Source organism: Gadus macrocephalus, chromosome 21 (assembly GCF_031168955.1).
Source record: "Gadus macrocephalus chromosome 21, ASM3116895v1".
Classification (NCBI taxonomy): domain Eukaryota; kingdom Metazoa; phylum Chordata; class Actinopteri; order Gadiformes; family Gadidae; genus Gadus; species Gadus macrocephalus.
This window is the reverse complement of record NC_082402.1, coordinates 6,321,720-6,343,856: the sequence shown is the minus strand read 5'-3', so window position 1 is coordinate 6,343,856 and position 22,137 is coordinate 6,321,720. Positions and strand designations below refer to the sequence as shown.

The following is a 22,137-nucleotide window of genomic DNA, read 5'->3' as shown; positions in this document are numbered from 1 at the left end:
CATCGTCAGTCCCTCGGGTTAATCAATCTCCAAAACACACTGGCGAGCTGCAGCAAGTTGCTGTGATAAAACATGGGTATGGGTCGGGTCTGCTCGCGGTGTGAAGGAACGCGCCCGGGTGACCGGCAACAAGGCCTGTCGTGACCTTTTCCTGCTCTGAGGTTAAAGACGTGCTTTAAACAAGCAACCCAAAGGAAACAATGGTGTGGTCCTTGAAGGGGTGTGTTGACAGCAGGGCTGAACAGGAAGCGGAGGGTTCAGCCTGCGAGGAACGCAGCCCGATAAGGAGAGAGGATGCGGTTTCTCTTCTTGTCTTCGTGCATGAGGATGAAATCGAAATAAAAGACGTTCTTATTTTATTTCAGTTAAATAGTTTATAGTTTAATATTTTTTACATTTTTACACATGACAAATAGTGGTCATTGTGAGAAGTTCATTCAAGTGCTGCCAAGCTGGGATTGATATTGCAATGGTTTAGGCATTAGCAGGGCTGGTGTATTTCATTTGTTACAAAAATAAACACATAATGCAGGACGGAATCGCATGATTCTGAAGTGGTTATTATGCCCGTGACAACTGGTAGTGCAAACATTTGACAGCTTCCTAGTATCAAACTTCCCCTTCCAATAGGCTATAATGATTTGTACTTCCTCTTGCAAAGTCTGGCACGACAAAATGTGCACGAATAAACAGAGCAAAACAGCAGCCATGGTGACAGAGGCACACATTCATGGTCGTAAATGCAGTACTGTGGATGATATACAAGAGAATAAAACCCTGAGAAAGGCCACAGTGGTCAAACTAAGGAGAATATGTGTACCTTTCACTAAATCATTTATATTAATAATTAATGTAAATACCATATTTATATTAGATACTTATTTTGGTGTCTACCGATACATCCAACGCGTAGTATATACATGTATTATACATGGGTTAATTATTTGCCGATTTCCTAGATATTTGATTTCTAGGAAAACATTATTTGTCAAACATTACAAGGAAAATAAATGATTACAGCATTCTGTTTCAATGAAAGACATAATGTCACGTCAATGTCATGAAGTAACAGTGGCGAACATATTGGCGAACAGCAAGGACATCTTTGGAAAAATTATTAAAGACGATTAAATTGCATTGACATCAGAACCCCACAATCCAAATTGGCATTTAATAAAAACGGTCTGTAAAATCGAACAAACTGCTTGTGAAAAGAATCATGGAAAAGGGGCTTTATAGCAGTGAATCTGAGGCTGTGTTGGTGGGGAGATGGACGGTGGGGAACTGCAGACACTACAGTTCACATTCTGAGGCACCTGAATGGTTCCTTCTGTGCGTGGAGACAGAAGCTCAAAACCAGGCCGTTTACCACTAAGGTAAAACAATGCATGAGCGAAGACGCTATGAAAGTTGTATAACATGAAGAATATATAATAACAATAATAATATAAGAATTATAAGAATAGGAATTACATAATTATATCATAATACTACTTATAATAATACAAATAATAAGGATAAATATAATTATTATTATATCATAATAATCAAAAAAAAATCTCCTTATATTAATAATCATACAAATAATGATAAAAATCACTATTATTATATCATAATAATATCATAACACTACTTATAAAATTGAAGAAAATAATAATGATAAAAATAATAATAATTATATCATAATTATATCATAAGAATCATATCATAAAATAAATATTAATAATACTACAACTATAACTACCAGTACTACTACTTCTACAAATAAAATAATACTGATCATACTAATAAAGCTGTTTCTGTGTGTTCCTGGGTCCTAACCCAAACCCATCCGGTTGGGGGGGTCAGGCACCCACCTCCTGCTGCCTGCCACAGGCCTGCACCAGCTCCTCTGTGTGCTCGAAGCCCGCCTGCATGAACTGGCCGGCCAGCCGGTCCATGTAGCACTCGCCCCGGGGCAGCAGGCCCTCCAGGAAGCCCAGGTGGCCCCCATGGGCCGTCACCAGGAGGGCGATGTTGGTCAGGTGCTGCACCGTCGCCATGGGGAGGCCTGGGAGGGGGGGGGGGGGGGGGGGACAGTCAGGGTCAGGCAGGTTTAGATAAATGACAACCATGGATGCAACTGATTTTTATTAATTTGTCAGATTTGTTGCAGCCGATAAAAGACCAATATAGTAAATTACTTGTTTACGATGCAGCCAATAAGCAGTTACTCAAAGACATATCAAGATTAATGCAGAAAGGTTGTTGAGGAATCGCCTGGGGTCGGCTTAGCTCAGGAGGTAGAGCAGTTGTCTTGTAACTGAAAGGTTGCTAGTTCAATCCCCAGCTCCTCCTAGCTGCGTGTCGATGTGTCCCTGAGCAAGACACTTAACCTTTACTGCTCCTGACGAGCTGGCTGTCGCCTTGCGTGGTTGACTCTGCCGTCGGTGTGTATTAACCGATGTAAGTCGCTTCGGATAAAAGCGTCTGTCAAATGCCCTAATTGTAATTGTAATTATGGAATGAGTAAGAGCTATGTCCAAGGATGCCTACAGTCACTCCGTGGACATCAGGGGATCCGAAACAGAGACAATTGTGTGGGATTTCGTCCTGGTGCCCAACTGATATATATCGGTCGTACGATTTTATCGTCTGATATTCGCCTCGCACAGATTTATCGGTCTCTGCGTGTATGTTTACCGATATGCGGCGATATGAACATTTTATTTGAGCACATCCATGTTAAACACTCCCAACACTAATAGTTGTACATGTTTTTTTTTACTCATGGTTTAACGCAGGCCTATTCAACTAGCGGCCCGTGGGCCAAATGCGGCCCCTCTTAATTTTTTTCTGGCCCGCAAGAAATTGCATGCGGAAAATAAATAAAATAAAGGAGAAACATAGTTGCATGCAAATCAGGTTTCTGTGTATAGCCGATGATACTAGCCAGTATCAGTACCCCACAATCAGGAACTGGCAACACTTATTCTGACAATGTTTGGCTCAACCGATACGTGTGAGTCTAGCTTTTCTCATATGAATGCCATCAGAACAATGGCACGTTGCTCCATGACCTATGAGAAGCTGCATGAGTGTCTCAGGATGAGCCAAACAAGGCAGTGCAATCTTTCTCACTGACTCAGTGGCTCATAATGTCTCATATGTACAGTAGTTCTGTTTTGTGATGATTCAAACAACATTGTTGAATTCTAAATACGTGTCCAAAATATGTGAGAACAAAATATTTTATAATGATACGATTAAAAGTGAAGAAGGAAGGAATGCGTCTGACAAGTTTATTCCATGTAGTAGTACCATATATATTAAGTTAACACTACTTTAAGTACGATTTATTTGTAGCGATTCATTCACATAGTTTTACTCTGTGTGGCCCATGAACCCCCAGTGGTTTTCCTTTTCGGCTCACTTGTTAAGGAGGTTGAATAGCCCTGAACGCAATGTTGCCTGAATCATCCCCCCCCCCCCCCCCCCTTCCCTGTGGGTCGTAGACCCCGCTCCACTCACTGCTCCCGGGACACAGGGGGTCATCAGCAGCGTTGAGGCAGAGGACGGGTGTGGCGGTCCTGGGGAGTTTGATGTCTGGGTTGGCCTCGCTGTAGTAGTCGGCGCACGACTTGTAGCCGTTCACCACAGAGGTGAAGCGCTCGTCGAACTCACGGATGGTACGCGCCTGGACGGAGTGAATCAGAGAGATTAGAGAGGAAGAGTCATCAAGATGGGATGCGTTATGAACCTAAAAGGGAGTTACGTTGGCATTTACATTTATGGCGTTTGGCAGACGCTTTTATCCAAAGCGACTTACAATAAGTACGTTTGTTAGAAGAAAGAGAAACAACAATATATCGCTGACGCTAAAGTACGGATGTTCATAGAAACAAGTGCCAAGCAGTAACAATCGCTTGGTTAACCCATTCCATATACAACAAAGATAGCAAGGTTAAGATGCTGCACGATGTTTAATACTATTTAATACTACAAGTGCCAGTAAGAGTTTAATCGTGAAAAAATGAGCTTATTATTAGGAAAACATGCATTCTGGGAATGTTAGGACGTGGAAAAGGCCATACCTTCATCACATGGTCTATGTCAACCACTTTGTCCAATACCTTACGGTTCCTTTGAAAAACAAAACATGACATCAGAGTCCTGAGTAAGACGTGGGACGGATTCTTTGAAGGGATGGCTGGGGAGAGGGGCGGCTCATCTTAGGGTTAGGGTTAGGGTTTGGGTTAGGGTTAGGGTTGGCTGGGGAACAGGGCGGCTGGTCTGACCTGCTGATGGCGTTGCAGAGGTTGGCGGCCAGATGGCGGTTAAAGAGCAGCCAGTTGATTGGCCGCTCCACCGACTCGGCTGACTTCTGGGTGTTCCAGCAGACAGACAGGGTGAGGGCCGCCACCAGGCCGGACCGGGGGCCCTTATCGGCCAGGTAGTTCAGCACCAGCATGCTTCAGAGACACAATAGGGTGAGAAAATATAGTATAAAAGATATTAAACAAAGGTTTAGTTTCCATCCAATTTATCTGTTTTTGTGAATTGTTATAACCTGATTGGTCAATCTGTTAATTGATCAGGTTAGGGTTAGTTGATCGGTCGGTTATAAGCGGTTATTCCCAGACAAACACAAGAAAATTCCTAAATAAACAAATTGGGAACGTTATATACCTACATACACTTCAACGTGCACATACACTCAAAAGGACAACGAGAAGACAACACCGCTGCTTCAGTCAGTTACAAACCAGGGAAATCACCATGGACAGAAGAACAAAGAAATAACAACACGACAAACACACTCCTAGCAACTATTCTCCAGAGTACCAACCCAGCCGAGCATTCCCAGATCTTAGGGATGAGAGGCACCAGGAATTCCAAGGGGGCAAATTTCAAAACTGGGGCTTTGAGGTAATTTCTTCTGGAATAATTGACGGTGGATTTATTTATCCTGAAGTCACAAGGTTAAAAAAAAGAGTCAAAACCAAATCTAAAGGGGACACTTACCCGCCCATAGAGACCCCAACGCCCAACAAGGGGGCATGGGGGAGTAGAGCTTTAACGTGGAGGATCACATGATCCAGGTCTGCAGTATTGGCAACACAGAAGGTGTAGGGTGTCTGGGGAAGAGGAGCATGAGGTCAGGGGGCTAGGTTTTATTGTTGAAGGGTGGAATTACTATAACCACCCGCTGGCTGCCTTCACACTGACACTCCCTCTGCTGACATTCATTAGCTTCACATCAGGACAATTTAGTGTTTTTAGGGCTTTTTAGAAGTGCCTTCAATGCAGTCCCTTACAACAGTAAATCAATGTATTGATGTATCGACGCACTGATGGATTGCTTGAATACACGATTCCTTTTGTACCATCGTCGTTCCGTCTACAAACCATGCCCACTTCCAATGCATTATGGGGTATTCCCGTTTCAATTTGAAGTGGAGGGATTTATTGACTGCAACGAAATCGTTACTGCAGATGGTTGAAGGGTTTTAAAATAGACATAAGTAAGAGTAATGTGACATGGACAGTGACTTTTTAAGCGGGAGGGCCATGCTGTCCTCTGTCCTTAAACCCTTTCAAAGCGAAGGGGACATTTAAAACCACTTGGACTGATCCGGAGATGTACTCAAGTTGAAACGATGAGTTGTTGTCGTCGCTAGCATCGACATGTTGTCAACGATTCAGGCTGACCCTCCCGACAAGCATGGAGGTGATTCTTAATAATTCATGATCACGGGAAGAGTTCCAAGATACCGAAGATGTAATTGAAGACTTATCACTTCACTACACTTTATTACTTGTACATTACTTGTTTAATTTCTCTACTAATTATTCCCAGATTTTTTTTAATCTATTATTGTGGTGCTGCTACTATTTTCATTTTTACTTATTTTTTCTTTTACATCTTGTACGGTTGCTGCTTTGTGACTGTTCAGCCACCAAGCCTAAGAATTGTTCTATTGGTACGATAAGATGTACGAAGAGAAACTCTGAATCTCTGAAGGGAGGAGTACTGTACACTATGTATTGTTTGTCCATAAATGCACTGTAAGACTTTGATGTAGATTTACATTGAAATTCTGACAGTAATCTACTGTATATTATACAGTAAGATTACTTTAAATAATCAGTACCTTACTGGCGAAACTGCTGCCAGTACTTAACAGTACTTAAGTTGTACAGTGTTGGCGCAATGGATGAAGATATTTTGTTTGTCAGACGATGGACTACGCTACTGGTTTGTTTGGTAAACATAAACATTTCCTGAGGCTTCACCAGCTGGAACATAGTTCATCTCTAGCTAGGAAACTGGTTTGAGGGATGACACTGGGTCATGGGTTCGAACCATTTAGGCACATTTTGTTGTTTGTTGTTTGGCCTCACACGGAACACACACTGCATATTTACTACCGACGGTTGAAGCTCTACATGAACACTGGACTCACCAGAAGCTCCTCACCATCGAAGCCTCGGTTGGTGAAGACCACACACCTAGAGAGAGGGACGTGTGGGAGTATAACTTCAATCTCGGGCCTGAACACAGGCGCCAGAAAACCAAACTACATAACTACATCTTGTCCCTGGGTCGTCTGTCTGTCCCTCGGTCCATCTGTCTCCTGGTCTCTGCCATGCCTGCAGGACTGGGTCGGTATCAAAAAATAATACATGAGAATAAATAATAATTATTCATTAAATTATATTATATATATTTTAAATAGAAAATTGTATTGATGTGCTTTTTATTGCATAAAAAAGTCTGCCTCCCTTTCTACTAGTTTTCGATAACATGCCGGTCTTGGCCTCGACAATATTGACATACGATACAAAGGTCAATGCAGCGTCTATGAATATATGTCAAAGGTCTCTTCATCAGCGTGTGGAGCTGAGTAGGTCACCAGGTGATATGGTTCACCTGGGCCACCTTTTTAAGTCCTGCGTCATCACTCTCCCTCTCTACCCTCCACCAGCAGTAGGGCTGCCACCACTAAATGGTGGGATCAGCTTTGCATCCTTGTATAAACCCTTTGGTTTACACTGGTTTGCGTTGATGATCTCCCTTTCTGTTGCTGCATGCTATCCTCTGAATGTCAACTGAATGGTGCCCATAGGACCAAGTTTGGGCGAGGGGGAGCGGTCGCCCCTGACCTGTATCCACGTCGAGTGGCCTGGCTGACCACGTGGTACACGTAGAGCTGCTGGCTGTTCCCAGTCAGCCCGGGCAGGATGAGGACGGTAGGGCGCGTGGCGGACGAAGGGTAGGCCTCGCTGGACACGTTGTCCACCCAGTCCAGGGAGATTCGACCGCCATCAGCCGTCCGTAGCGCCTCACTGTGTATAGGGCAGCAATAATGCTGTTTAATCCCACACATAAAACACATTCAAATCCTCTTCAAGAAGATTTGACAGTAAACCCCAGATCTGAAGGATGTATTGCCAGGCTCAGCCAGATCGAGAAACATAGGATATAATAGATAATATAGGGTCTCAGTCAGAAGAGGGGTCCTACTTGCGGTAGGTGACACGGGGTTTGGACTTGATGAGCAGCGGGAGCAGCGTCTGGAGCCGTCCACCCCAGCACCAGGGCGTGGGACAGAAGCGGTGAACCACTGCGGGGCAATGCTTGTGGAGGAAACCCCGGAACGCATCACTACACACCAGCACCGGTGCCTGAATCACAACACACCGCATATCATTTCAAATAGGATATCTGGACGGATGGATCCATCGATTAACTGCACAAATTAACGTGAAGTGGGTCGTACCCGATTACCGGCTAACACAGACAGTAATCCGCTAGAAAAATGGTGTGACCGCTCTCCCCAGCCTCCAACTAACCTGGCATTTGCGAGCCCATAGGTAGTACATTAGGACGGCGCTGCAGAGGGCTAGGGTGACAGGCCTGGGGAGGTACCTGCATATCCCCGTTACTTCCAAATGGGATGATAGAAGCATGACAAGGGCGATGCTGCCGAGGAGTACCGAGAAACGCTCAGTGTCTTCGTCAGACAGCAATGAACGGCACGAGTGGTTCCAGTTGGCATTTAACCAGACGCAGAGTCAAACCGACTATCACGAAAAACCGTGATAACGCATACTCTCACTTCATAAGAGTAATATCATATTTTTGTTATGAGAAAATGTCTTTGCGATCGCGTCTCCCTCCCGGCGCGGCTCTCCTCCTCGGCGAGCGGACTGGGTAGTACTGGTCTCAGAGCACCGGGGTGTTGCTGAAGGTGATCCTGTCAGCTGCTCCTTGCCTACCTGTCAGACGGGTTCTCCTGACAGGACGTGAGGAGGGACCGAGGACCTTTTGACTCGCCACTGACAGGTGTGGAAGTAAGAAGATACGAGCGGAAGAGCGCGTCTGCAGTAAGGCAGGAGTCACGGGGGCTGCGGGGGCTTTAGACTCCGGAGATGATCCGGACTTCTTTCCGTCTACCCCGGAGCCAGGGCTTTCTGTGAGCTGTTTAAGCTGTTTTTGATTAAGAACATGGCAGGGATCAGATCAACCACCCGGGAGAACATGTGATGCTTTAAGGAACTAAATGGACCAAGCATTATCCAAAACATATAACGGAAACGGAAATCTATCGAGTCTCTCCCCGACTCTCTAGCATCCAAATAATATCAATAAACAAATAAATAATAAATAAGCAATTCAATGACCATTATCAAAGCTAATAATAGGCTTTGTTCACTGTATAATTGGTAAAACGGTTTAGTGAGGTTTCGGGCAAAATACGGTGTCCCTTTTGAGTACGAATGAGTTTGTGTGATTGCTTGTGTGTTTAATGTAAAAAATAAAATAAAAGTTGAATAAAGAATTGATTGAATTGTATTCTAAACTATCCATTTATGTTTAGTTTAAAACCCTGGTAAACCTCAACAGTCAGTTACTGTGGTTCGTTTGTTCGTCTGCAGGTGGAGCCACAGCTCAGTTAGCAGAGGCTGCATTGCAGTCGACGCGTATTTATACGTTGTTATTTTATTTAAACAAAAATAAATAAATACAATAAGATCATCTTATAAGATGATCATCTTATAAGATGATCTTATTGTAGGCTATTTATTTTGTAGGAATTCGCTATCAAATATATGTTGCGGTGGGTAGCCTATATTAATAATGGGACTTGAATAACATTCACAACGAATATTCATATATAGTTTCATTAGTCAGTTTAATCAGTATATTAATATGTGACTGCATACAAATGTGTCCACAGACATGGTGACTAATATATGCATTGTTGGCCCTTAACTGAGTAGGGGAGGGCGTAGCCTAACTACTTTGTGACCAACCCAGAGGTCGACGCAACCCAACGCAAATTAAAGGCACCCAGTGCAACTTTCGAGGCTTAAAAATAAACATTAAATTTCTAGTCTTTTTTACACGTAGTAAGTTTCAATAACTCCATACCATTACATACCGACATTTAAGCAGCAAAGATGAGACGTCGTTGTGTGGTGAGAACTGATACAAAATCGATAACAACAATGTATTGAACATGTATGAGGCTTTAATAAAATCCCGGACGATTTTGAAATTCCGCCCGGACATTTTTTTGTTAAAAGTGTCTCAAAAAGAGACTGCGGTCAAGTGAGCCGCCATTCGTTCATCCGCGGTTAAGCCAGCCGTCACACAAAATCTTCGTGCGCCTTTACTCTAAACAGCCTTTGGGTGGTATCTCGCAACGCTTTCAAAATAAAACCCTTCACCTACGTGTGTAGACCGATTAAATGTGATGGGAAAAATAAAACGACTTGTCCGACTTGAGGGCCGCGTTATGAAACGATGCGTCAGATAAACGATCGCACACATACGACAGAGCCTATAAACTCAAAAAATGAATCCTATTTAACAGCCCGTTCCCTAGTAAATCATTAAAAAATTTTCGTTAAGTGACCGTAACATACCTTTGTTTTCCGTTCGTTCCTTGCAGAAATAGCACAGACAGAATAAGCTTATTAATAATCAGACGGAAATCGTCGAGCGATGTCTTTTGTTCAGAAGCGTTTTTCAATGTGTGTGCAACAGTAGACATGCAAACGTTAAAGATTCTTAGAAAAAAATTCCAACGTCATGCAGCTCATTGTGACGTCATAAGAGAGATGACCTCTCCACCGTGGCCGTGTGTGTGTGTGTTCCTGTCCTGTGTTTGTACGTGCGTGTGTTACGACAGTGCTGTTAGCCTAGCAGAGGCGAGATGTTTGCATGTCATGAATATTCATAATAAGAGCCAAAATCTATCTATCAATGTAAGCACCAACAGAGGATCATGGGCATCAGGGCTCCGTTTCCCGATAACGATCCGATAACGACGATCATTCTCACGATGGATCTTGCAAGCCATCGTAAATTTCTTTGGAGCGCTTCGAACGCGCGTTCATTGCACTCACGACGATCGTAGGATTGTAACCGTCTACTGACACGGTGCTGAAATGGGCTCCGTAGGAGGGGGCGACGCAGGAATGATGCAGGAAAATGGGGTTAAAAAGCGTTAAAATATCTCCCCATCAAGGCCATCAACAGAATAGCCTACGAAAAGATTAGACTGCAATAATATGAATGCTGAAGATATTAAAACACAATTGATTAGGCCTAGGCTGACATATGCACATTAGTCCTTATCCTGAACGCACTACATTTTTTCAAGGCATTTGCCCCCCTGAAATATTTACAAAAATAGCTTGTGTGACAACTACATTTATCTTAATGTGTAGCAAAGAGCCGACTATCTGAATCCGCATAAGGTTTCATTGATTGGCGCGCAATTTAGAATCTATGATGTAAAACAAAAAATGCAACATTCCATTAATTCAGTAGCATTCAAACTCAGATTCTGGGCATTGAAACCCGGCTATTGCTGACCCGATTAGGAGAGCTTGGTCTAGATCCTGCCCATATTGTTGGGCAGGATGATGTATAGGCCTTTTTACACTGCCAAGCCGGACACCCACATGCAAGAATGAGCTCACGTCTGAGTAAAGGCTACAAACGAAATTAACTATTTACAAGTGCAAAAACTTCAACTTATTGTTCATTTTGCTGAGCACTTGTTTTTTATCCCGACAAAAGCCTCATAAGGAAAGTTCCTCTGCGTCTCTCGTAGATCGTAGGCCTACCATCTTACAAGGTATTTATTAATGTGACTACATAACCTTCTCTCACATGATCAGCAGCTCGCGGATTTCACTTACACCGAAACGGCCTGCCCTGGCCATCATAGCCCTACTTTTCCAGGTAGGCTATACTAGGTTATTAACTTATCCTGGAAATGATAATAGTATATTAAACAAATCCCAGCACCACACCAAAAGGAGGCAGCAAATCAGAGCTAAACATATCTATCAGCTCATTTCCACATGGTAAGAGAGCAACACAAAACAGGTTTATAATATTTGGATGTTTTATTTTCTTTAAATCAAGCAGGTTACATTTCATTCTTTTTTACACAATCTGATATTTGGAGGCATTTGCAAATATGCTCATAAATTACATGATTTGTAATCCCAAAGAATGATGTGGTTAATGATCAATATTGGGATCAACAGTGATCACCCTACTAATGTAGGCATTACGTATGCAGGCAGAAAAAGAAAAGTTCCCATTAAGGTCTCATGTGAAACACCACAAATCTGAAATACTCAGGAACACATGAAAATGGCACAAAAATGAATTTCACTCCAACCTTTTGCTAAAGAGACGTTGACAGTGGAGCGACCCAGGGACAAGTCTGGTTTGGGTTAAAGATTATGGATGGTTAACTTTGTGTAACGTGTTTGGACAAGCAAGTTTAGGTTTTAGGCAAGCGAGTTTAGCCAAGCGAGTACAGGCAAGCGAGTCAAGCTAAGCGAGTTTAGGTTTTATGCAAGCGAGTTTAGGTTTTATGCAAGCGAGTTTAGCCAAGCGAGTACAGGCAAGCGAGTCAAGCTAAGCGAGTTTAGGTTTTATGCAAGCGAGTTCAGGTATTAGGCAAGCGAGTTTAGGCAAGCGAGTTTAGGCAAGCGAGTTTAGGCAAGCGAGTTCAGGTATTAGGCAAGCGACGCGAGTTTAGCCAAGCAAGTTCAGGTTTTATGCAAGCGAGTTTAGCTTTTATGCAAGCGAGTTTAGACAAGCGAGTTTAGGCAAGCAAGTTGAGGTAAGAGAGTCAAGTTACTTTAGGCCTCACTTTATTTGCGGTTAAATTGCGGCATTAGGTTTAACAAGAAGGTTAAGATCCAGGCTCAGGTTTGCTTCCAGCCTCGTCCCTCTAGTCCGGGGGTCGGCAATAGGCGGACCGCGGTCCGGGTCCGGACCCAACTGACGTCCTCTCCGGACCGAGACACAATTGCAACAATAATATTAATAATGCGATTTTTTTTTATATACCGTATTGGTCCGAATATAAGACGGCCTTTTTTCCAATCGAAATAGGTCCGAAAAAGTCGGGTCGTCTTATATTCGGGGTCTAGTATTCAGAGCGCAGTTTCTCTTCTTCGCCTCTCCCTTTAAATGTCAATACACATTCGCGGCCGCAGGTTGCGCCAGAAATTGGTTCCGGGAAGAAGTAGTCCAGCGTCCTTAACAACCAGACCGTTACCGGTGTTTAAAGACAGGCTGACCATTAGAGACAAGTGGCTCAAAAGTGGGTCAGGTCAATCAACAACAGCGGAGGAGCTATGATGCCAATTTTAAAATAATGGTCGTCAATAAGGCAGAGTCAAGTAACAACTGCCAAGCGGCCAAGATGTTTGGGGTCACGGAGTGTAACGTAAGAAGATGGCGAGCACCAAAATAACGTCTCAAAGACGTCAACAGTCAGCGCAAATCCTACCGTGGTCCTCAAAGTGGCCGTTTCAGTGAGGTTGACCGGAGAGTTTTTGAAAACGTCAGAGAAAACGCGCTTTGGGCGGAGCCGGTGGAAGCGGAGCAGCTGGGGTGCGATGACAGCGAGAGCAAACACAGCGGGGCAGAGGACGTGTGTGAGCGATTAGACAGAGATCGGAGGAGAAGTTTTGGCTTAATTTTGGTTAAGTTTAGTTAAATATGTGGCCTGTATTTTTCTATGTTATTTAAAAATGTTCCCAATGTTGCTTGATATTAATTTTGAATCATACTGTACATATTTTGCCTTGAAAGTGCCGTGGCCTTTACTGGCATTATTATTATTGTCATTGATATAACAAGTGTTTAATTCACCGTTCTTTGTTCTGCAAATCTGGTCTGCAAATCTGTTGGTGTTGAAAAACGGGGGGTCGTCTAATCAGGGTCGTCTTATATTCGGACCAATACGGGTATATATAATTTTGACCAAGAGATTTTAACAACTAATGTTTGGGTGACTTTTATAAACCCGTTAAATACATTAAATTAACTATAACTATATGGTAGGCTATGTTTTTGCTTAAACCTTATAATGCCAGTAGCCAATCAGATGATAGCCTGCCCTACGAGCTGTGCGACTGGTGCACGCAAGCGCGGCAAAATTGACAGAAGAAAAGAGTGCCTTCAGTTGAGAGAGAAAGCTTCATTGCAGTTGAAGAGAAAGGTAGATTGTGAGAACAGAGCTTTTAAAGAGGAGTGTTCATTCTGCCTGCATGCAGCTCTAAGCATGTGTGCCTGATCTTCTCCGAGACGGTGGCGGATAGTCAGTTGTTGACCAAACAGACACTGATACTACTAGCGCCTTAAGTAGGCCTACTTATATTGGCTAAATATGCCTCTGAATCATAATGCACACCTTGACTGTTGGTACATAAAACACATGCAGTCCTATATCAGTGAAAACAACGGTCATAAAAAATGTGTGATAGACCCCCGGACCCAAGCTTGAGGATTTTTTTTGAAACTGGACCCATTAGGATTTTAATTGCCTACCCCTGTCGCTCCCTATAAAGAGGGTTCCCAGCTACCGTGTTAAAATACAACAGCTGGGATTACAGATATGGAGTACAGAAATGAATGACAAAGATTGATTCAAACATTCTTCCCCCAAAATGTGGTGCAACATAAAATGGAGAAAATAATTACTTTCTCTCCATTGAAACCCAGTCATATCTTACGATCTCACGAGGTCCCGCCGCAAGGGGCGGACTTACGAGCTCTATAGAGTGTGCGCTGTGTGTTGATGTTGGGTGTGGATTAATGTGCTGGTGTAGCCATCCAGGGATCCTCAGGGTTTATGGGAGTAGGACACACTGGTGTAGTTCAGTACTGTGAAGTAAATTGATGCAAAAAGTAGAATCAGTGTCAAGGGCAATCAAATGTCTATAAATGCAGGAACAGCCCCACCTGGTCTCAATCAGCATTTGATTTCATAGACTTAAATTAGCGAAAAAACAAGCATTTATTTTCCGCAACAGTCCTCGTGCTGGAGAACCAGGTTTAAAAAAAATTCAATACGAGCCTCCAGGTGCATTGGAGTTACTGCATTTAATTAACTTTAATTTAATTAAGAGCACACTAGTCAGTGGAGATGTTCACAGAAAAGACTTGTCTTCAGACCTTTATAAAGATCAGGAGGGATTATATAATTGCCGTTTGACGCGTTAGGTCTGTTCAAGGAGGAAGTCAATATTTACCAGCGTTGGGTCTCTGCACCATGACACCCAGCTGCCGCACATCTGGTCTCCCTTTAAGTCGCCTGAAGGAGAGGTCAACTTAATTGAACCTAAGGGGAATGGGTCACAAGAAAAGGTAAGGATAAATTAAAGCTAAACATAGCTAGTTGAAAACAAGCATTGTCCAACATGGGGTTCGGCGATATTTTGATTTTAGGTGTACGATCCAACCATCAAAAACAGGCTCTTCTTATCATGTTTCCAATGTACCCCGAGTTGCTACGCCCTCATCAGCCACCAGGTGGCAGACTTGATTTTGTCAGTAGAAGGAGCAAAATAGCCATCCAGCTTGATTACAGCAATAGTAGAGGAGCGAGTCAAAAGAATGCGTTTGAGCACCTTCAGCCATTGGCTCTTGTTCAAGGACATCCCGCTGATCTTATTCTCTAGAAAGTTTGTTACAGAAGAAGCCCCTAGTATCAAAGCAACATACCCGCCAAACAAAACTAACCTTGTTGAATAAATGAAAATGTTTTCAAGATGGTCAATCCAGTATCTTACCGGTTCCACATGGAGTCTCTAGTCGGCTGCGCTGCGGGCCTTAGGTCCGTCCTCTGCTCCGGGACGAGGTCTTGATTATAAAGAACCACTCAGTCAACAAGCTGCTTGGTCTCTTCAAAGAGGTGGAGGTTTGACCGCCTGCACCATGAGGACGCTGTGGATACGGTATGGGACCATTTATCATTGGATCTGAACTGCAGAACTTTAATCACATCAGCTGTAGATGTACCTTCTCCGGAAAGATGAGTGGTCGTCAGCCCCTGAGCAGTGATCTTCATCCCCAGTGACTCCTTCAATCCTGGGTGTGCCTGTTGACTATGAAGAGCCATCATCAATGGATCTCTGATAACATGATCAAACATGGACCAAAAGCGTAGATCCACTTACTTTTCCCCCACGGAATTGGAAATTCTAATGAACGCGTATGCCGAACAGTTACCCATTTTAACAAAAAAAAAGCAATTCCGCCGCGGCAGCGAGAGCGCGAGAGAGAGCTTGGCAGTAGCTGACCAAGTCAATGCGTGAGTAAAATAAATTGGTAAAATAAAATAAAACAAGAGGAAAGTTTAATATCTTCCACTTATTCAATATGTAAAGTGTGTGTGTGTGTGTGTGTGTGTGTGTGTGTGTGTGTGTGTGTGTGTGTGTGTGTGTGTGTGTGTGTGTGTGTGTGTGTGTGTGTGTGTGTGTGTGTCAATTTACGCAACCCCGAGTTGCCCCACGAGGACTTGGCAGCAAATGAAGATGAAGTACAAAAATATAGTTTAAACAGGTAAACTAATGTTTAATTGAAATCAAATCAATTGTGCTGTTTTGCCTGCTCTACCTAATTTAACAGCTATATATTCAACATGTGATGGGCCTATATTTAAGCAGTAAATGTAAGTAGTACATTTCCCAGCTACCCCAACACTGCCAATATTTAATAGGATTTAGATATATTAGAAGGCTACACCTAGGCAAAATGCATTATTTATATATATATATATATATATATATATATATATATATATATATGTATATATATATATGTGTAGGGCCTATGTCTTCAAAATAGCGCTTACTGAATATTAGGGTAAAATTTTCCTCCATGTTAGCAAATCGAAAAAAAGCAGAGGCCCGGCAGACTGGAGGGGGTCCACCTCTGCAGCCCTCACAGAGGCTGAGGAGATGGCCCTCAGCCAACAGAGTATGCGTCCTGTGGATGAGGGCATCACTGGGGGGAGCTCCTCTGATCCCCCCACCCCCCAGGATAGAAGTGCCTTTATAAGAGGTTGGTTATTCAAAATAATTAAATATGTACACGCAACCCAGCGCGTTGCAAATTAGATGGGGCAATATTCTGGCTCAAGTAATAATTGCACTGTCTAATCATCTGATGGCGTCATCGCCCTACTTGAACCAGATGCCCTCACCAACTTCCATGCAATTGTAACAATTCAAAAGATGAAAAAGGATGCTTTGGAGATCCAAATTTTGGAACATAAGTTAAAGGTGGGGGAGGTGCAAACTGGGATACTGTTCCCTGCTCTAAAAACATACCCAATATAAATTACATAATTTTTTTTGTGCTTTCAGGAAATAAAGGAATCCTCATAATAAGTAGATTGTCTTTATTAGAACATGGGCTGTGGTGGGACAAGTTATTTTGTTGAACAGTTTACTCAAAGGGTTTTATTTCAGTGAACAATGCAGACGATTATGCTGAGCATGTGCATGTAGAGAAGAACAGCATCTGGTTAAAAGCAGTACCAGGGTCTTTTCTGCCTTGCATTCTTAAAATGAGTTTCTTGACTTGCAGCAGTTATAGGTCCGTGGTTAGTCAACTACTCTGATCATGGGAAAGCCACAACGTTGAAGTGACTGGAGTACAGAGCGGGTGGGATGCACGGGGCGGATCATTCTGCACATGCGTTAATTGCGATAAAAAAACAAAACTTAAACTTAAAGCATGCCCCCGGTGCGTTTGACAGTTAACATGGGGGCTGAGAAGGTGGTCTAAATAAATGATAGATTGCGCTGAAAAACGATAGCGCTCGGGAAGAAAATTATCAGGAAAATAAATTATATCCAACCGGGGTCTTAATAATCGTTCCTCACGGAGATTCCTTCTGAGGATCGCAGCCTCTACGTCCACAGGCTCTCGTAGAAAAGGACATGCCATTTCTAACACTTCCTTCTGTCGGAGAGCTGCCTTCAGCCATAGACAACAAACTCAGAGTAGGTCTAACCACCTCCCGAGCAGGTTAGACCCACGGCGTATGTTGCCGCAGCAACTAACTCTCGGTTGCGCTGAACCTGCTACCTGAAACGGAAAACCCAGAGTTTCCACTAACTCAGAGCGAACAAACTCGGGGTTGCCTCAAAACCAGCTACCTGAAACAGGGCTCAGGTCACGGCTCTCTGTTGAGCAGGACTTGCGAGTGGCCCTCTCCTCCGTGCCACCAAGGATTAAAAAAATCTGTGCGCCCCGACAGGCACATGTGTCCCACTGATTTGTTAGTAGGCAGAATATTTACAAAAAAAGCCTGATTCTAAATGTTACAGGTATAATTTGTGGGTCAGATTCAGGACCATGAAGCTTTCTCATGGACAGTTCTCTGCTGAATTTCTGTTTCCTTTGCCTCACCTGTCTGGTTGAAATGGGTGTGTTTGATTAAGCCCAATTTGATAAAGTTTAAATATTTTTGTGATTTATTTTGTTGATAAATATTTCATGACTAGAATAGTTGTCTTTGTCACATCTTATTTGGCATTAGTAAATAATTATAAACTTAACAGATAAACAGATGATATTAGTGATAACATGTGTTATAAGGCTATTTTGCACAATAGGTGTGCCTTGAAATTTTTATTTGTCCTTTGGTGTGCCTTGGGCACAAAAAGTTTGGGAACCACTGGGTTAGAGCATAAGTTCAGGCACTGACTGATATGACCATATCAACCGGTGTGCTGACTACTTGTACACAAGGAACCATTAGATTTTACTGTATAGATTTAGAGAAAATGTCATTTGAAAAACGTACACATGCATATTCTCGCCTTTGCAAAATTGCATTATGTCAGCACTTTGAAGTGGGCTATAGACCGAATTTCACATAAGTTCAGGCACTGACTGATATGACCATACTAACTGTTGTACTGACTACTTGACCACAAGGAACCATTAGATTTTACTGTATAGATTTTGAGAAAATGTCATTTGAAAAACGTACACATGCATATTCTCGCCTTTGCAAATTTGCATTATGTCAACTATTTGAAGTGGGCTATAGACCGAATGTCACATAAGTTCAGGCACTGACTGATATGAACATACTAACTGTTGTACTGACTACTTGACCACAAGGAACCATTTGATTTTACCGTATAGATTTAGAGAAAATGTCGTTTGAAAAACGTACACATGCATATTCTCGCCTTAGCAAATTGCATTATGTCAGCACTTTGAGATGAGATATACCGAATTTCACATAAGTTCAGGCACTGACTGATATTAATATACTAACTGTTGTACTGACTACTTGTACACAAGGAACCATGTGATTTTACTGTATAGATTTGGAGAAAATGTCATTTTAAAAACGTACACATGCATATTCTCGCCTTTGCAAATTTGCATTATGTCAGCAATTTGAAGTGGGCTATAGACAGAATGTAACATAAGTTCAGGCACTGACTGATATGAATATACTAACTGTTCTACTGACTGACCACAAGGAACCATTAGATTTTACTGTATAGATTTTGAGAAAATGTCATTTGAAAAACGTACACATGCATATTCTCGCCTTTGCAAATTTGCATTATGTCAGCAATTTGAAGTGGGCTATAGACCGAATGTCACATAAGTTCAGGCACTGACTGATATGAACATACTAACTGTTGTACTGACTACTTGACCACAAGGAACCATTTGATTTTACTGTATAGATTTTGAGAAAATGTCATTTGAAAAACGTACACATGCATATTCTGCTGGCCAATGGAGTCGAAGGTCCGCACTGGCGGCCAACTTGCCACAGTCAGCTGTTCACCCATAACACTGTGTTGACTTGGTAGTGGTACATGTACTTTTCAAATAACCTTAACCACCTTGCTACATTTTCAAACGGTTTGTTTTGTTATAAACGTCAGAGATGTAGTTACGGCACTGCATACATGATACTGATGAATAATTATGTTAGATTAAAAAAAAGTTGAAATGTTCTAAAATAGGTACAATATTATAACCACGTTAATAAGGTTTGTAAGAAACCAAACCGTTGGGAAAACGGTTGGAAATGTAGCAAGTTATGGTTATTTATAAAGTACATACAGTAGGCCTACCTACCAACACAATGTTATGGGTGAGCAGCTGACTGGCAAGATGTCCGCAAGTGCGGACATTCGAGACGCCGCCGTAAGACAGCTAGTGTTCTATATATCTACACACGTAGGTGAAGGGTTTTATTTTGAAAACATTGCGAGATACCACCCAAAGGCAACCACGAGGAAGCAAAATCTGACAAGGAAACAGAAATTGGCAGAACACCGGCGAAGTTCTCCTGGAAGGAATTAAGAAGTGACATCGCCGACACAGCCCTGCCTATAGTCCGGTACAGTGCAGAGCTCCTCAGCTCAATCGAACCGCCAACCTCAGCCTCCCAGTGACTTGGATTAGAGGCACGCGCCACCGTGCCCGGCGGAGTTCTACTGGAAGGAATTGAGTGACATCGCCGACGCAGATTTCCCTTTCGTAAACGGTCGTTGCCATCTGAAAGGGTCGATGCCATTCAACGTCGCTCCTGACGTCACGACGTAAGGTCGGTCCTGTTATTATTATGAAAAAATGGCGGAACAAAGCGGTGCTAATGACTCTGCAGGTGCAAAAAAAAAAAAATCCATTAAAAAGCCGACAGGATGGAATACATTTTTCCAGGCAGTTGCGGTATAATTTAGCATTATATTGTATTATTATATGTATTATTGTATGTATTATATTATATTTAAGCAATAAGCCCGGAGAGGCCGTGCTTTATACTGTAGGCTAAGGGGATTTATTATATAGTAGGCCTACAAAGCACAGACTCGAGTGGCTTATTGCTTTTCTTAAACGGTTACTACGTTGATCTAGCAAGATTTCATTAAACAAAGGCACAGCAACGAAAAATGTAACGATATATATTTATAGATAATCATTCTTCCGCCAAGAAATATATTCCCTCCATATGAATGGTTGCCATGTAACACCGTTTGCCATTGCTATGTTTAACAGTCCGATGTCACAAAAGAGCTTGGAAACGGGGGAAATGAAGCAGACATTGGACACGTTTCCAAAGTGACTGGGAGAATGTGGAAAAACTTACCCTCGGAAGTACGCAAGGTTCTGTATGCACTAGCTGCTACCATAATTTCTCAATAAATAATGAAATGGACACAAGTATAAGCTTATCGTCACATGCATTAGGCAGCCGTGGCCTAATGTTTAAGGTGGACTTAACATCAGAGGGTTGTAAGTGGATAAAAGCGTCAGCTAAGTGTAATGTAATAATAATAATAATAATAGATTCACAAGTAAGATATGAAGTAAATTGATGTTGGCGAAAGGCGCCTCTAAATTAAATGTATTATTATTATTATTATTATTATGTGTCTTGAAAGGCGCCTCTAAATTAAATGTATTATTATTATTATTATTATGTGTCTTGAGAGAGAAATTCAGTATTGTAGAAAAGGCAACAAATGCAAAGGCAAACCTTGATTTTTGATATATATATTTATAGGATTGGAAAGACAAAGCACAACAAGAGCGGGAGGACAGGGACACAGGGTTGGCAGAGCCAAATAAATGCCCCAATTGCCAAATAACCTTCACAAGACAGAAGGATTTAAAATTTCATCAAAGAGGCTGCCATGAATTGTTGTTGTATTGTACGAATATTTTGTATTTATATCTTGAATTGCCGACTCTATAAGTTCTTTCATTCCGTTTGTGTCTGCCATCATAGCCAGTCTTTGTGTCATCATAGTAACCATAGTTACCACGCTGTGATGTACGCGGTGTGTTTTGACGCAATACGTCATAGTCGGGCATCGACCCTTTCAGATGGCAACGACCGTATACGAAAGGGAAATCCGCATCGCCGACACAGCCCTGCCGTCATATCTGAGGCAAGTAAACAAACAAGATTTCAAAGAAAATGGACGTCTAGAGTGGATTTAGTTAGCCTACTGCAGAGGTTAAGGCTAACTTTCTCTCTTTAGAAAAGTGTTTCAGGTCATTTCTTGTCCAATTTAACTATAGCCGACATAGCAAACACATACAATAAATAAAATGTCAACCTCAATTTGAACAGAAAATATTAGGTACCGCTGTTTTGCCAAGGCTGCACTGTAACGTCTATTCACGGATGCAAACCCACTACTGAGCGGCACGGGGGCTTTGACCTGCTCCGTTCCCGACCTGGGCCCGTACACCCCTCCTTAGAAGACCTGGTGTTCCAAGGCTCCCCCAGAACCACCATATCGATACCGAACTTAGCATGGACACCCGTTCAACATAGTCCGGTACAGTGCAGAGCTCCTCAGCTCAATCGAACCACCAACCTCAGCCTCCCAGTGACTTGGATTACAGGCACACGCCACCGTGCCCGGCGGAGTTCTACTGGAAGGAAATGAGTGACATCGCCGACACAGCCCTGCCGTCATATCTGAGGCAAGTAAACAAACAAGATTTCAAAGAAAATGGACATCTAGAGGGGATTTAGTTAGCCGACTGCAGAGGTTTAGGCTAACTTTTTCTCTTTAGAAAAGTGTTTCAGGTAATTTCTTGTCCATTTTAACTATAGCCTACATAGTAAACACATACAAGAAATAAAATGTCATCCTAAATTTGAACAGAAAAGATTAGGGACCGCTGTTTTGCCAAGGCTGCACTGTAACGTCTATTCACGGATGCAAGCCCGCTACTGAGCGGCACGGGGGCTTTGACCTGCTCCGTTCCCGACCTGGGCCCGTACACCCCTCCTTAGACGACCTGGTGGGCCAAGGCTC

The 22,137-nt window shown here is 42.6% G+C and overlaps 1 protein-coding gene and 1 long non-coding RNA gene across 3 annotated transcripts; both read right to left on the bottom strand.

Moving 5' to 3' along the window:
• Window positions 1-348: 348 nt before the first annotated feature.
• On the bottom strand, window positions 349-8,709 carry LOC132450219 (protein ABHD1-like). Of its 2 annotated transcripts, XM_060042277.1 has the most exons (10): window positions 7,837-8,709; window positions 7,508-7,668; window positions 7,147-7,329; window positions 6,447-6,492; window positions 5,005-5,117; window positions 4,829-4,918; window positions 4,278-4,451; window positions 4,074-4,122; window positions 3,511-3,676; window positions 349-2,050 (listed from the first exon to the last, which is right to left on the bottom strand). In XM_060042277.1, the coding sequence occupies exons 1-10, from the start codon at window positions 7,951-7,953 to the stop codon at window positions 1,845-1,847; spliced, it is 1,305 nt and encodes a 434-aa protein (XP_059898260.1). In that variant the 5' UTR covers window positions 7,954-8,709; the 3' UTR covers window positions 349-1,844. The 2 variants fall into 2 exon arrangements, with proteins under 2 accessions (XP_059898260.1, XP_059898261.1); XM_060042278.1 differs by lacking the exon at window positions 4,829-4,918 and having other exon boundaries at window positions 7,837-8,676.
• Window positions 8,710-13,916: 5,207 nt separating this feature from the next.
• LOC132450236 (uncharacterized) lies at window positions 13,917-15,381 on the bottom strand. Its single transcript, XR_009523816.1, has 4 exons — window positions 15,332-15,381; window positions 15,103-15,172; window positions 14,563-14,651; window positions 13,917-14,194 (listed from the first exon to the last, which is right to left on the bottom strand). It is a non-coding gene; the product is annotated as an uncharacterized LOC132450236 (long non-coding RNA).
• Window positions 15,382-22,137: the final 6,756 nt, after the last annotated feature.

What these genes read in the sequence shown, in the direction of transcription:
- LOC132450219 (XM_060042277.1), bottom strand. Translation starts at nt 7,953, where the DNA reads ATGCTTCTATCATCCCATTTGGAAGTAACGGGGATATGCAGGTACCTC. An exon ending in TCGATGGTGAGGAGCTTCTG is followed by an intron (nt 5,118 to 6,446) that starts GTGAGTCCAGTG and finishes CCTCTTCCCCAG; the next exon opens with ACACCCTACACCTTCTGTGT. An exon ending in CCCCCTGTGTCCCGGGAGCA is followed by an intron (nt 2,051 to 3,510) that starts GTGAGTGGAGCG and finishes CCCCCCTCCCAG; the next exon opens with GCCTCCCCATGGCGACGGTG.